This window comes from Myzus persicae, unplaced genomic scaffold (genome assembly GCF_001856785.1).
Source record: "Myzus persicae strain clone G006 unplaced genomic scaffold, MPER_G0061.0, whole genome shotgun sequence".
In the NCBI taxonomy this organism is placed as follows: domain Eukaryota; kingdom Metazoa; phylum Arthropoda; class Insecta; order Hemiptera; family Aphididae; genus Myzus; species Myzus persicae.
In genome coordinates, this window is record NW_019104300.1 from 563,993 (window position 1) to 580,605 (window position 16,613).

At 26.3% G+C, this 16,613-nt stretch overlaps 1 protein-coding gene across 3 annotated transcripts; it reads left to right on the forward strand.

Moving 5' to 3' along the window:
• Positions 1-1,958: 1,958 nt before the first annotated feature.
• Positions 1,959-15,474, forward strand: LOC111040997 (GTPase-activating protein CdGAPr). Of its 3 annotated transcripts, none has more exons than XM_022325122.1 (19): positions 1,959-2,162; positions 3,672-3,836; positions 4,776-4,976; positions 5,889-6,113; positions 6,183-6,410; positions 6,471-6,661; positions 6,826-6,968; positions 7,540-7,642; positions 8,231-8,470; positions 8,612-8,865; positions 8,921-9,049; positions 9,132-9,322; positions 10,504-10,753; positions 10,849-10,979; positions 11,296-11,493; positions 11,555-12,223; positions 12,296-12,644; positions 14,561-15,224; positions 15,304-15,474. In XM_022325122.1, the coding sequence occupies exons 2-19, from the start codon at positions 3,804-3,806 to the stop codon at positions 15,392-15,394; spliced, it is 4,290 nt and encodes a 1,429-aa protein (XP_022180814.1). In that variant the 5' UTR covers positions 1,959-2,162; positions 3,672-3,803; the 3' UTR covers positions 15,395-15,474. The 3 variants fall into 3 exon arrangements, with proteins under 3 accessions (XP_022180814.1, XP_022180815.1, XP_022180816.1); XM_022325123.1 differs by having other exon boundaries at positions 4,749-4,976; positions 15,304-15,473; XM_022325124.1 differs by lacking the exon at positions 3,672-3,836 and having other exon boundaries at positions 4,749-4,976.
• The last annotated feature ends 1,139 nt before the right edge of the window (positions 15,475-16,613 follow it).

The following is a 16,613-nucleotide window of genomic DNA, read 5'->3' on the forward strand; positions in this document are numbered from 1 at the left end:
TTACTTTAATTTTATTATTATACGGAATAATATACTTAGAATACCTTAAACATTTTGTTTTCCTACATTTTACCTCAATGTCAGTCATGCCTCATCTAAGCTCACTGTCCAGTAATTATATTGTCCATTGACAAATAGATGACAATTTGTTTGAAAAGAGTTGAATTTATTTTCCTTATACGAGTATATAAAAATAAGTGATACAACTAAAAAAAAATAAAAATGTTAGACCCATCCTTTGAATGGGTTATTATTTAGAAACTATTAAGGTTATCAAATGACGCCGACCGCGGTCACTTCTTCACAGGACACATTGGATTTTGTATACCATACAATTTGTGTACGTGGGTTGTTGGTACCTATCTTTCAGCATTTGTTTTTATTGCTTAATTGCGTATCTACAGTTAACGAATTTAAAACAACTTAAAATAATACAAAACGAAAATGAACTCTTGACGACGTCGAGTCCATGGATAACTAGATAAGTCATGTAGTGTCAAATGGTCAAGAATATTTATAAAACCGCTGAGGCGTTAACTTATTATCATGGACTACAACATTGTCTCAGGAGGTATAAAGGATCTTCTAAGACCGTGGGCGATAATTTTTCTAGCAAGGTGGATAAATCCGTAAAATCCATAAAAACTACAGCCTATACTCTATTATTGATCAATGTATGGTCATACCACAAATAATGTCAAGTAATCTATAATACGCGTATGTTTTATAAACCGTGATCAACGATGATTGGTTGTATATATAAAAAATAGCTCACCCTGATTTAAAAATATATAAAATTCAGTGTGGATAAAAACATGACTATAAAATTCGTTGTGACAACGCCGTAATCGGAACAAATTTTCTGGGGGAGGTTATGAAATATTGTTATTAAAAAAAAGAATGACCTTTTTCTATTCAGTGGACCGTAAATGTATTTTTCTAACTAGCGCGGGCGGTATAAAGACATACAATCTGAGTGATCCAACAGGTTACTGTTCAAATCTACAGTCATCACTCATCAGATTAAAATACGAACGTAATAACGTATCGATACTTTTTGCCTAATAGTATATCAAGAACTAGCTGATAAGTGGGTAAAAAACTCATGAAACGCGAAACAACACGAAACTATATGCAATAACACAACGAAACAAGAAACTATTATTTCGTGTCCTCAGATTTCATCAATTAACCGCCTCGTTCGAACAAAACAGTGCAAAACAGTTTTCAGGAAAAAAGTCCATGAAAAAGTTGTACACACTATTCACAAAATTTAACGAAAACTTGAAAACAAGAAATGCGAGACATATGCATAACGTGGACTGTAAAGCTTAAATAATAGCTTATACTCATTCTAATTTTATAAAAATAGAAAAGTTACATGTTATATTTAAAATGTGGTAGAGGGCCACAAATAATGACAAGCCGGGTCATAGATTGAAGACACCTGGTCAATAAAGACATTGATGATATCTAATATTAGCTACGAACAATAATAGTTGGCCTATCCTCGACGCCGCGTGAATGTGTTAAATAATTTTATAACTGAAGAACGTCCATTGTAAAAGTGGAACAATAATTAGTTTTGAAATTTAAAAATTTAAATAATAATAAAATTACATTGAAATATTATCTATAATGAATTACATTATATTATAATCAACTTCCTATTTTAACTATATTCTCTAATTAGTTAAAGTAGGACGTTATCAGAAACAATATAATAGTATAACCGAATAACTATATATTGGATTTTACAAAATACAGTTTATGTTATAGTTATTATAGTATTATTATTTATAAAATCTAAGGTCAATTGTATCAAAGAACAAATTCATTTTGAGAATGTGGGCGCACGGCGCATCCTGTTAAACCCGTTATTATATTTTATTAACATTTTCCCAAAGAGATTCTACAAACGATAAAGCTTCCTTGGAATTAAAGTTTGGCTAATCTGATTAGGGCAGGATAACTTTTGTTTTAATTTTTTGAATTTTTTATTTTAGTGTTCTTTTATTATAATGTTTCTGTAAAGTCTTTACTTATTGGTGCTTTTTTATGAAATGTATTCATTTAATACAATTTACATGTTTATAAAAACATATGGTTCGTCAGAGTCCATTTCAATTGGGTCTACAAACACTGTCTTTGTCAAAATTTAGGTATAAAAGTTTTATACACTAAAATACTATAATTGGAGTATAGATTATAATTATACTGAGTTTAAATTGGCATATGCTACCATTTACTATCAAATAAATAATAATAATTAAAATGTTTTAAATATTTTAACATTATGCTATTGAACTGGCAGAATGATAAAAAGTAATTATCATATAAATTTGAGGAAATGAGAATCTAACAACTAACTTAATACACTGATAATAACTATTGAAATTAGAATTGTTTAACAAATTACTGGATTATTTAATATCAGCTAGGTATTTAGTTTATGTGTGTTAATTGAATATAAATAGTTGAAGATATTTAACTTATGCAGGCATATGTCATGTACCTAGTTGTGTCATCAAAAAACACTAATATATTAGAGCTGTGCATACATTTTTAATTTTGATTCATCATATTCACAAGCATGATCCAGTAATTTTAATTTATTGTAAATAATTTTTTTTAAATTTTCATTTAAACTAATAAACTATTGGCTTTTAATTATAATTTTAAAAAATATTTATATCTTGATATATTTATACTTAGGTATACTATACATAGCTTTAAGATAATAATCAAAATAAAATAAATCAATGTCTTAATTTATATTTATCTGTTCCTCTTTAATAGCTTCATACATTTTAGAATTGAGCTATTTTTTAAAAATGAAAAAATTACATTAAAAAAATAATTTATATTGAAAATCTGTAGCCATGTAGGTACATTTTAAATTAATTTAACCAGTACTTAGAATTCTGGAAAAACAATATATTATTTATATTATTTTTTACTTGGAAAACAATTTTAAATATTATATTAAATTTGTGTTGATAACAGATAACCTGTCAAAAATGTTAACCCTGTAAAAAAATGTGTTTTTATTTAAAAATATCTTAATTAGAACTATATAAAATTATGAATAGCTTACATTTTGAGGATATTTTTTTGTTATTTGTAGACTAGGGTTGACATTTATTTAAAATTATTCTCCAGATCTCTACAATGAAGCCTCCCAGTGAAAGAAAATCATATTACTAATAATAATAACTTGTTTTTTGTAGAATGAATAAAAATGAATAGAAATATAGTATGATAATACACCGTAGTAACCAACCGTCCTTATTAGCCTATATTCTAGTTATGTATAAAAATAAACTTATTTTTGTCAATCGATTATGATATTAAAATATTTTATTTTAATAAATGTATAATTTTAGTTGTAAACATTATATAAATATTTACATGGGACTAATTTTTAAAAACTTTTTTTTGTTTTGACCGTGGTTTAAAAGATCTATTATAAGTACCTATGAATTCAGTAGTATTCTGAAAAAATTGTGACAAATGGCAACCCTATAGTAGACTTTTGTCTCCAGAAAACATTGAAATTGATTTTTTTTACAAAATGTTAATCATTTTGTAAATTATTAATCTATACCTAGTTTAGTTGTATTTTATTGTTATAATATTTTACTTTTATATTAATTTATATTTTTCTTAAGGAATAAATGGATGCATTCATTTGACTACTAATTTAAAACAAAAATCATTTCTTCAGGATGTTTTCTATAAACCAATACAGAATCAATCATTATAATATGTATTCTAGTTATTGTCAAGATATATAACCTAAAATGGGAACTTTGCAGTATTCTTCTTATTCAAAAGTAAGAATATCATGATAATACTAATAATAAAAATCTTTATTTTTGAATATTTAATATGTACCTATTAATTATGTGATTTTTTTAGGACTTTAATTTTTATTTAAAACATAATTATATATATTCATTACAGTATTAACTAAAATACTAACAATTACTAGTTTTGCAAAAAAATATTTTTATATTGGTTATTAGTTTAATGGCTATCTGCAGAGGGAGTTATTAAAGAAACCAGTGCTATATATACATATATTACATATCACAATCACTATTTTAAAAATTAAAAGAAAAGTTTTTGAGTGAAGTGTTAAATATTTGTAATTATTAAAAACTATACATATAATTCGAAGGGACAAATATACTCTATGAGCTTTAATTGCTCCTCGGGTGACATTTTATTTTAATGGTGTATTAGTTATCATTTTAATATAACTTTGCACATATTGGCTGTCTAAATAATCTAGACACTGTAAACAATGGTTCTCAAAATATTATCCTATTACTAAACCTACATAATATAATAAAACTACACACATTGAGTCATATGATATGTCAATGCATTGGTTTGACTTAAGGCTAAGGTACACTCTACATTAAATTATTTAATCGATATTTTATATTGTTTGCCAATAATGGCACTCCTAAAAAAGTTTTAAATTCAAATTTTGAATTGTTTCCTTGTGATATATCTTTACTGAGTGTATGGTTTATCTTTTTATCAAAATGTGAAGAAAATACATATTAATTTATGGCTTTTCCATCATTTTTAGCCTAATAACTAATTTGTATTATAAAAGTAGGTAATGACATCTCTACTATATTTTTATTTTTGAATTTGATAATTCCTTATTTTATTTATTTCTGTGTAAGAAACAAGTATTTATAATATATTTGTCTTATATTTTGATGTTACAGAAACTTAAATAATTGGTCAATTTTCAGACATCTCTCAAAATGCCTGATCATACTCTGTTGAGTCGAAATTCTGAGGGAAGATCTTCTGGAAGCAGTGTTATTAGTAATGGAAGTATGCGAATGGCTACCTTACCTGTGACATCAATTGATGAAGGAAAGTCTAGATTTCCAAAATTAGAAGAGTGTGCTCATTTTCATTATGAACATGTTGAACTTGGACCACTAAAAGTTAGTTATCTGATAAAATTAATTTACTTAATATAGTTTACACCAAATTGATATTCTTATATTTTGGGGACCATTTTTAATATGATATTCTAACATTTTGATTTAGTAGAAAATATAAATATATGTTGTTTTTTATCATTTATGAATTCTGTGATGAATAAAATTGTTAAACATACCTATTGAATAATAAAAATATATAAAGAAAAACAACTTTGGATTTTAAACATTACTTATTAAATAGATATTATTAATACCTGGCTATTTTATGTAATAGATACATACATAATAAAAACATGATAAATACATCATTTAAATTTAACTAGGCTAGGGATTTATTGAATTTGCATATTTTGCATGTGTGTTTGCTAATTATTTTTATTAGTTGATAAACACATTTTTACTGAACATTAATTATTAAATATTTACATATATATAATACAGCTGTACATAATGTTTTTGTGCATATTAATATCATTTTGGTTGACTATTTACACGGATATAACTTTTTTTGTTGATATTTCTGTGCATATATTATAAAACTATGAAATGTGTTTTTGCATACATATTTTCATGATTTTCAGTTCAATAAGTCATCTAGGTGTTATAGATGTGGTTACTTAAAAACTAAATAACTATTATAAGTGCAGTTAACTTTAATAATTTTACTATTAAATAATGCTTTAGTATCCAAAATCCAAATCAAACTTATATTAAAAATAATTGACTAAACCAGATGAAAATTACATTGATAAATTTAAATGCAGACGTTTTAAATCTTAATTAATAACTACTACACCACACAAGTCTTCTAGTTCTATGGGGCTTTTAGCCAGTAATCCCATTTCTAAATGTCAGGCCCATATATGTAATGTAGTGTAAATTATTGTTATTAAAAATAAATATATTCTTTAGTTTGATTTGATTGAAGAAGATGAACAAAAATTTGGAAATGTAGATAATGATAACGATTGTTGGTTAACTATTAAAGTAGAATCACAAAATACAGTTTGGGTTTTAAGACGATCATATGAAAATGCGAGAACTCTTGATCATCAATTACATAAATGTGTTTATGATAGAAAGTTCAGTCTACTTCCAGAACTTCAACCTGTACCAAATGATTGTGAAAATCCTAATGTAAGATGCATAATTATAAAGTTTTTTTATTTAATTATAATATTGTCATTATTTGTTTTCACATTTTAGGAATATTTAAAAGACTTGATTAGTAAATATTGCAAAAGATTATCTCAAATAGCTGTGGGAAGTTTAATTAACTGTGGACCTATTCTTAGCTGGTTAGAATTAGATAATCGTGGTCATCACCTCTTAGTTGCTGATGGAGATCAATGTGCGATCAACACTCCTGCTGTTGCCGCAGCTTATTCAGTCAGAAAATACACTGCACATGCTTCTGATGAAATTTCATTTGATGTAGATTTTATACATTTATGATTTTAATATAAATATTATTAATTGATCTTATTTTAATAGATTGGTGATATCATTTCTGTTATTGACATGCCATCGCCTGAAGAAAGTGTTTGGTGGAGAGGCAAACATGGTTTTCTAGTTGGATTTTTCCCTTCTAGCTGTGTGGCTGTTATAACAGATAAAGTTCCAAGAAATCTTTACATAAACCCTCATATGCTTTCTCTTTCTGAACCATCAAAACCAGTATTAAGGTAAAACCTTACCATATTTATATTTTTGTGATATTATAATATATGTTTTGTAATAAACATTACCTAATTAAATAGATGTTTATACTTTATGTAAACAAGTATATTACTTGAACAATTAATAATATTTACATTGTGATTGATAAAATATTTGTCTACATTTTCAGAAAACATGGTAAACTGATATCGTTTTTTCGGTCTTTTATATTATCAAGGCCTACCCGAAGAACATTAAAACAATCTGGAATATTAAAAGAAAGAGTATTTGGTTGTGATTTGGGTGAACATCTTCTAAATTCTGGAAGAGATTGTTAGTATAATTTTAATTATACACTAAATTTATTGTAATAATGTAAAAGGGTTTTTTTCTAAGTTTATTATATTATTGAAAATAATAATAGAAGGAACTTTTTGATGGAAAAAAACTTATAAAATCTTAATTAATTGTGATGAATAATATTTTATTTATCATTTATATATACTTTGTAATTTTATTGTTGAAGGTTATTTAAGTTGTTTATAAATTATTTATCATTTTAGTAACAAAAATAGCAAAGATAACATCCTCATAAAACATTTTTTTTTTTTAAAGAATCTACCTTACTATTTAAATTTATTTTTTGTTTATTTTATTTATTTGATGTTGGAACTTAGAAGGCAATTGGAGTTTTTTAATATGAAAATAATTAAATATACAATTAACATATTACAAAAGTTTAAACCTAAATGCCGAAGTTAAGACTTACAATCAAAGTTTAAATCAAAATCAATAATGTTGTAACACGACAAAAAACTTATAACCAGCAACTTGAATGATCTACATAAATATTGTATAATCTTAATAAAATGTTTGTACCAATTATGGTACATTTGTGTTTTAGTACCTGATGTGTTAACTAGCTGTGCTGAGTTTATTGAAAAATTTGGAATAGTTGATGGAATATATAGACTTTCTGGTGTTACATCAAATATTCAAAGATTGAGGTTTGTATCAGTATTGAACTATTTGTTTTCAAAAGCTGAAATATTACTGACACTGTATTTTTTTGTTTGGTGTACTTATGTAAAATGTCCTTAGTACAGCACTAATTAAGTCTCTTGCAAAGTTTCTTTTGTCTTTTTTCACTATATACTCCGTTCCATGAAAGATGGTACAAGCTCCTCATATTTTACTGACAGAGGTCAAATTTCTCCCACTCTTTACTGCCGCAACTGGTAGAAGTGGCGGGAGATGTGCAATGATAAATGAAAAACGTGTACATTCTTTCTCAGAACAGAGTATAGATAAAAATCTTGAATGCTAAAATTACTAAGAGTTAAATTTTGATTTTTTCTATCAATTCATAAATAAGAAATATAATTTTTAGCTATGTTTGAAATTTTACAAGTTAAATATTCTATTAATAAATGTATAATTAACAAATTTTATTTTCTGTTTAATTTCTAACATTACACATATAATATACTATGTAGAGTATACCCTGTACTTCTCACTTTTCTATAAAATTAATAAAGTAAAACACTTTAACTCTAATCCGTTATATAATATATAATTTGTTCTTATTGCATTAGGTCAATATTTGATGAGGATAGAGTACCAGCATTGTGGGAAGATGAATCAATAAGACAGGATATACATAGTGTGGCCTCATTGTTAAAATTATATTTTAGAGAACTACCAAATCCATTATGCACATATCAACTTTATGATTCATTTGTGAATGCTGTGCAATCAATACCAGAGAAAACTACTGAAGTTAGGTTACAGCTTATGCGAGAAACGGTTCAAAAGTTACCTCCACCTCATTTTAGGTTAGTAAAGTAAAACTTATTTTAAATAGATATTTCAATGATCAACAAAAATTTACGTAAAAAACAGAGTTTTGATTTATTAAGTAAATATGGAAATTCCTTTATTCTTTTAGCAATAATAAACATTTTTGTTTCTATTAGAACATTGGAATACTTGATGAAACATTTATCTCGTGTAGCTGCTCTTGGTGAACAAACAGGCATGACAGCTAGGAATGTTGCAATTGTTTGGGCACCTAACTTGTTAAGAAGTAAACAACTAGAAAATGGTAGTGGTGTTGCTGCTTTACATGGTGTTGGTATTCAAGCTGTAGTAACTGAATTTTTAATTCGGTATACAGACTACATTTTTAGCCCTATTCCTAGCGTTGGAGCAAAATTGCCGCCTACCAAAGGTAGTTACACGTTAATAATTGAAAAACAAATTTTATCATAATTAATTCTTTTTAGGCACCCCCAAAAAGTCTAGACCTAAATCTTTAGCAATATCTACTCAAACAAAACTTTTAACTCTTGAAGAAGCTCAAAATCGTGTTTTAACCTTTGCAAAAAGAAATGATCCTAATTATATTGAAGTTGGTAAGTAAATTATAATTAGCTTAAATTAAAAACATATTTATATTATATAATTTATAGATAATATTTGTCTTTTACATTTTAGGTGGAGGTCCTTCTTGTTTACCTGAAAAGTATCATACTGTTATTGATTTACCATCAAGAAGATGTAATACTAACAAAAGGCGTTCACCATCAAGATGGAAATCATTATTTACCCGAGGTGGAAGTAGTATTTCACTTGGAGTTCTGCCACTTCGTAAAAAGTCAGAACCAAATTTAATACCTAAATATATGGTAAGATTTTTATATATTTAATACGTTTCTTAAAAAGTATTTAAAATGTTATTGAAGTTAATACATTTAGTTTATAAGTACTTTTGTATTAGTGATTTATTAAAACAAGTTATTTGTGAGGATCCTATATAAGAGGATAGAACACCGCATGTGTTGTCTCTATTAGAACTGTATAACATAGTAAATTTGTGTACAGCAAAAGATAAAACCAGTCTAGTGTATTGTTAATTTTAATATTAGAGTGAGTTGTTGACTTATTATCAAACTAAAATTAATTATATTAACTGGGTTTATACCATACTATCATAGAAGTATAAAGATCATCTACCTAATAATGATTATATATCACAATTTACTTTATATGTCTATAAATTGAACATGTTTTTTAGGATATTTTTAATTGTCTGTGATATATGAGTATTTTTAAATTGTAATATGTATTAATACTTAACTTACATAATGTTAAAGAGTCAACATACAAATTCTAATAAAATTATTAACGTTAAGTTTGATAATAGGTCAATTCACTCTTATATTAAAAATAATAACTTAAAGTTAGTTTATTTATCGGTGTGGGGCACTTTTAACCCTATGTGTTGTCTCCATCTTATAAGTGAATAACGGCCAATTTATATTCAGCAGTTCTTGTTTAGCTTAGTTATATATAATACTATATAGCACTAAACTTATAATATTAGACTATTAGAGTGAAAGTAGATGAGAAGCCATGAGATGTTACTTGTTGTATTAGAGTTGATGTTTAAAGATATGGTTTCCAAGGCTATCACCATATATTGCTTATGGACCAGTATGGTTGTCAGCTGCAGCGACTATAATGTTGTACCATAATAGAGCAGTCGCTGTGGCTGCCTATCATGACTAACTGCACCCCTATATGTTAACTTTTATCTGTAATTTTTGTCATGGTATGAGTTATGTTTACAGAAAACTGTTAACATTTTATTAAGAAAGATGCTTGAGGCTATATTTTTTTCAAAAATGTCTTGAAATATTGAAAAGAGGCATCTAATTTCATGTATATGAAAGTGCTGCATAAAAATTGTTGCACTTTTATTGCTGTTGTGCATGTTCCTTATAATACCTAGAAGAAATTGTTTTGTTTGGTATTTTTATAAAAATGTATCTCTAAAATTGTCATAATTTATTTTTTAATTTATCAGGATTCAAAAGAATGTGTACGTCAGAGTATAACTGAAGGTATGAATATCCAAGACACACCTAAGTCTTCCAAGTCAGTTAGTGAAACAATGTCTTTACGAGAAATTAAAGTGACACCTCCATGTTCTCCTCCTGGCTTCTGTGGTTCCAATTCAATTGGTCATAATCGTTCTGTGTCGCATGAGTCTTATTTTGATCAACTTGCTGATCAAGAAGATCTGGCATCACCTATTCTTCACCCAAGTCAAGAAGGTGCAAATAAATTCTAACACATTCATATATATTTGTTTTTAAAAATCTTAACGCCCAGTGAATAATATTAGTTCATCGTAATTTTTTTTTTTTAGATCTAAGTGATTTACAAGTTAACTTTGATTTGGATGAGTCTGATATGAGAGTATTTTCTGATGAAGATACTAACCATATTTTTAGTAACCGTTCAAGCATGGAGCACTTACAGAATGTGACTACTAATAATGTAAGTTCAAAACTAATAACTTAAATTTTTAGGAATTTTCTTTGGGATAAGTTTTTAAAGCTTCTAAATAAGAATAGGCTAAAAGTATTAGATAAATAGCTTAAAACTGTATTAAACTTGAAAACTTGAAAATATGACCAAAAAATGAAACAATGTTAGTATTTTTTAAGCAATCAGTATAACTTGAAATAAATAATTTTATAAAGATATTTATTAAGATTTATTTAAGATATTTTAAAACAAAGCTTTATACATTTTTTATTTGCCTTTCATTTGCTAAAAGTGTATTGAATTTTTTTATTCCTTTATGTTTTAGTTGAATTGTAGTGCAAAACGTTTACCAATATTAGCACATGCAGAAGATTCATTAAGTGCAGATCCTTCACCAAAGAAAAAGAAAATCACAGATTCAAGTAAAGACAGCGATAATACAAAAAATAATAGGCTATCATATTTAGAAGAACGGTTTGCTTCACCTGATATTCGATTCATTGATAGTCAGTCTCCAGAACATGTAATTATTTCCATATTATTTTATTTACTCAGATTAAAAAATATACATGTTTTTGTGTTAGATGACTGTCCCTGCAGACATACTTACAGAATGTGATCAAATAATGACAGATGTCGAAAGTAATGAAACAGGTACTGGTTCATTGTCTACTATAACCACACCTACACTTTCATACTGCCCATTATCAGAAGAAAGTTATAGTGACAAAAACAGTACACCTGGTTTCCAGACAATTGTGATTGACTTTTGTGTATCAGATGTGTTGACCGAAAACCTTTTAACTACACCTCGAAATCGATTGAGTTACCAAGGTGACTTAAGAAATAAAAGTTTATCAAATGACCGGCGTAGTTTTCAAGAAATAAAATTAAGAAATGTTCGAGATAATGCTCCATGTGAATCTTTTAACAACAATGGAATTGAAGAAAAAGTGAAATCTGATATTTCAATTTTAACTGAATCTCTTAGTTCTCCTAAAAAAACTGGATCTATGTATGAAATTGTTATGGGTAATAATTATGAACGTTTAGGTCACAAAAATTCAATTATTCATCAAGATGATTCTAGTTATGAAGAAGTAATGCCATCCTGTAAAAGTTCTACTGATTCTATAGATAACTTGAATTTTGAGACAGAGAAATCTGTTGAAAATATTCATTATGAAATATTGGTTGTTACTAGTCCTGAATCTTGTAATTCTAGTTTACGTGAAATATCAATTTCTTCACAGGTACTTTAATGAACTAATAAGAGTGTATTATGTATTCTATATTTTATATACTAACATTTTTTTTATGTTTAGGATAATTTAGAGAATGACAATTTAAAAATTAAAGAAATCACGAACAATCAAAACATGTTAGATAATAATGATTATTTGGTTTCACCTTCAAATGAAGATACAGAAATGTTAATACAAGATAGACTTGAAACAATAATTTTACCAATTAAAAATGTTGAGCATATTGACAATGTAAATAATATAACAAATGGTGCAAACGTTTTGGTGATTACTACTGAGGAAGTTTCTGAGAATAAAGCAGATTTATTATTAGACTCAAATAGACGCAAATTTGAATCAGAAATTGGAAGAGATATAGTGCACGAAAGACGTATGAGAAAAGAATTGATGGAAAATTCAAGTTCTACTGGTAAGTGATGTTTCATAATTTCAAAATAAATATATGTAATAATAAGTGTTCAACATTTGTAAATGTAAATCTATAAATTAATTATTTATTCTAACAGTTTTTATTTCAAATTATCTATAATTATATATAATAATAATAATTTTTTTTTTAAATTATTTTATTTTAAGTAATTTAAAATCCATACAACATTATGTACAATGAGCAAATTTGATAATTAATGGTAAGTGACAGGATAATTTAACATTTGTGGGCAGGCACTCAACAGCACCACCCGGCCGGGTACAGTGGGATTTTTTTTTTTTATTATTTTAGTAGGTCTCTAGGCCACTGTCTTTTAAGTCTTCTATGTACATTACCAGGAAGTGAGGGAGAAGAAAATTGATTTATTAATGGGTTACTGTGAGAGTTCAACTTGGTGTGAAATTTAAAGTAATATCATTTTGCGAATTGGTTGAGTGTTGGTATTTTTAGGTCTTATTGAAGATAAATGTTTGGGAAGTACCAAGGAGAAGATGTTATTAATCGTAGGCAGATGGATTAAAAAGCCTGAAGCGTTTTGATGTTTAATGGCTTTGCCGTGCCCCATAACTGGATACCGTATGTCCAAACTGGTCGAATTTTGATTTATATATAATAAGTTTATTGGAAAGGGAAAGTTTGGATTTCAAAGTGGTCTAAGGATATGAAGTCTAGAGTTAACAGTTTTACATTTAATTTTTATGTGTGGGCTCTAGGTTAAGCGTTTATCAAGAGTTAGACCAAGATATTTAACTTTGTTTGCCTTTGAAATTGTTAGATTGTTTAACGTAACAGGTGGAGAATCGAGATTTCGTGCTGAAAAAGTTACTTGAATAGATTTAGTTTAGTTTATTTTGATTTTCCATTTGTTTTGCCCACAAGCTGATCATATTTAAATGGTTTTGGATCATTTCACTGGTTGTGACATGGCTTTTGTGGGAGGTGGTTATTAACGTGTCGTCAGCGTATGTGTCTAAAGATGTCTAGAAAGTCTTGGGTATGTCATGAGTGAAAATAGAATGAAATATAATTATTATAAGTAAGAAAGCTATTAAATTTACGATATGTATTATAATTAGGAATTAGGACTATGTGAAAAAAATTATAAAAAATATGTTTTTAGTTAATTGATAAAAACTTAAAAAATGGATTGCTTGAAAATCAACCAACAGTGTGCGATAAATTATAACAGACAACTTAAGTTTACTTCCTACAACCCTACATGCTCTCAATGTTATCAGCCAGATAGTGAATTACCTAACCGATAATATTAATGTAATATTTAATATCAAAACCTTCCATATGTGTACCTATTTATTCTCTTAATCCATCTAATATATTCAAATATGCAAAGTAAAACTGTAAATATAACCTTCTTGTGTTATGATTTATGAAACATATTTCACACATCATTAATTTGTTCTCTCAACTTTTCTTGAGAAATATGAAAAAACTTGAACTCTCCAGCCTTAATAATAATAATGATATATAATTTAAAGTATATTTAGGGTAAATTAGTCAATTTGTTTATTCACTACAAAATTAACTTTTTAGATTGAATATTGATAATTAGCTAACTGTACCTACACAAAAATTATGAACTAATTTGTAATAATATTTTTATAACAAAAAACTAAATGGTAAAGAAATATTTAGGAATACCAGATTCCATCAATATTATAACTTTTTAGAATAGGATATGTTTTTCACTTTCAGTAATTATCGTTAATTAGAGAATATTAATTATTATATCACATATAAGGTCTCCACTTTAATAAATTTTATTATTTTATTATCTTAATATATAGTTGATTAATATCATAAATCATTATTTCATATATTATAATATATTTTTTTATCATTTACCATTCTATTGTTAATAAAAATATTTGTTTTAGGAAATAAGGAAAATACAAACAATTTTCGTGAGTCATTAAGTAAATTTGACTCAAATAAATCTCCTAAAAACAGTTCAACATGGATAAAAAATAGAAGACTACGTAACAATTGTCAGCATGTTACTAGTACAGTTTCATTAGATGCTTTTAATTTTCCAACTGATAACCAAAATTTGGAACGTGTAAAAACATCACCAAACCTTATAAGCTCAGAAATTAGCTGCCAAAAATCTGAAATGCCTATTGATATGGATGCTACAAGACGTGAACGTATTGAGCGTTACAAAGAAGAACGTAGGCAAGCTCTCCGTGAACGTTTTAAAACATCTGAGAGTATTCCATATGATGATGATATAATTAAACGTCTACGAGCTAAGACATTGAAATCTCCAGACGAATGTACTGAAAATAATATTAACACATCCATTAAACAACCAAAACATTTAGTAAAGATAATAACTTATGATGAACGTGACACTTTATCTATAGACCCTGAAAAAAAAGAATGGTATACACAAAGTTTAGAACGTAAAAAATGTGCTAAAAAAGAAACTAAAGGTCTAGTAGCATCAAGAGTAAATCAGTTGATTGGATGTACAACTTCCTCTGACGAAATTAATAACAAAACTGCTTTGAAAACTAAAACAGATAAACAGACTTCAAAGTACATATTTTTACATGAATTTAAATAAATAATATATTATATTGTCAGGTAAATAATATTGTAATATATTTTGTTACAGTTCGATACGGCAAAGAGCACATAGTACTAGTGATAGACCTCCTCAATTTTGTATAAAAGATATGGCAGCATTCTTCGAACAAAAACAGTAAAAAAAATTGATATATTTAATTAGTTTATTTATACATTGATTGTTTATTATCAGTTTTAAAATAAATGTAATCGTTAGAAATAATGATTTAATTTAGTAGTTTTAAATAAAAAGTTATTTTATTTATTAAGTTACTAAATTATAATTCTGTAATTTCATGACAAATAACAAAAATTAAACCATTAATCTCTAACAATTACATCATTTTTAGTTATAAGCTGTTATAAAATATATAAATTATATATTTATGTCCTAATTAAGTTTAAAAATGTCGTTTTGTTATTAAAACTAATTCTGTGATAGTGATTTTTTACCAGGTCTGTATTTTAGATCTTGTGAAATATGTTGTAGAGTATAATATAATGTTTGCTTTTTTTAATCATATCATATTTCTAATATAATATGAAGAAACAAATGATGACACTTTTAGTGAAAACCTATATGTTCTTTTATAAATTCTATTGTTGTTTAATGGTTTTCTTTTAATAAAAGCAGTTAGTGTAAACTAAGCATTATTTAGTATGTCTTAAAACAAACATAGTTTCTTTTTAAAATTGTGTATTATTTTTTGATAACACTCAATAATTAAATAAAATATGATAATTCATACTTCCAACTTTGGCCAAAGATAAAATTATAGTCAATACTCAATACAATTTGAATGTATGCCAAATGTAAAATTTACTCTTTAGTCTGAGAGAGTATAAATATCTAATATAATTTTGACTGTATGGTATATTTTTAATTATTATTATTTTATAATCGTTATAATAAAATCTTTCTGAGATGATACATGACAATAGTTTTTTTGACTTTAACATTACTTTTTAAAACCAGATCTTCTACTTCAATAAAAGTATTATAATGTACAACTGTACAAGTAACTTCTAAATCATTGATTTTCAAATGGTTAAATGTTTTTTTATTTAACATGACATATTACACTGTATTCAATATTTTAATACAAACCAGTTGTGTTGTAATTGTATTAAAGTATTTTAAAATGTTTTAAATTACAACATTGCTAACTTAGTTTTATAAACTAACTACTAAAGTTGAATAACTTTGTTTTACTATTATTTTGTTTTATTTTTGTATCATTGCTATTACTTTATTTAATTTACTACTTAGACCTTATCAATTAACTATAATTTAATTCATAATTTTAATATGTAAAATATTATGCTAATACTTGTTTCCTCTTTGTTTATGCGTTTATT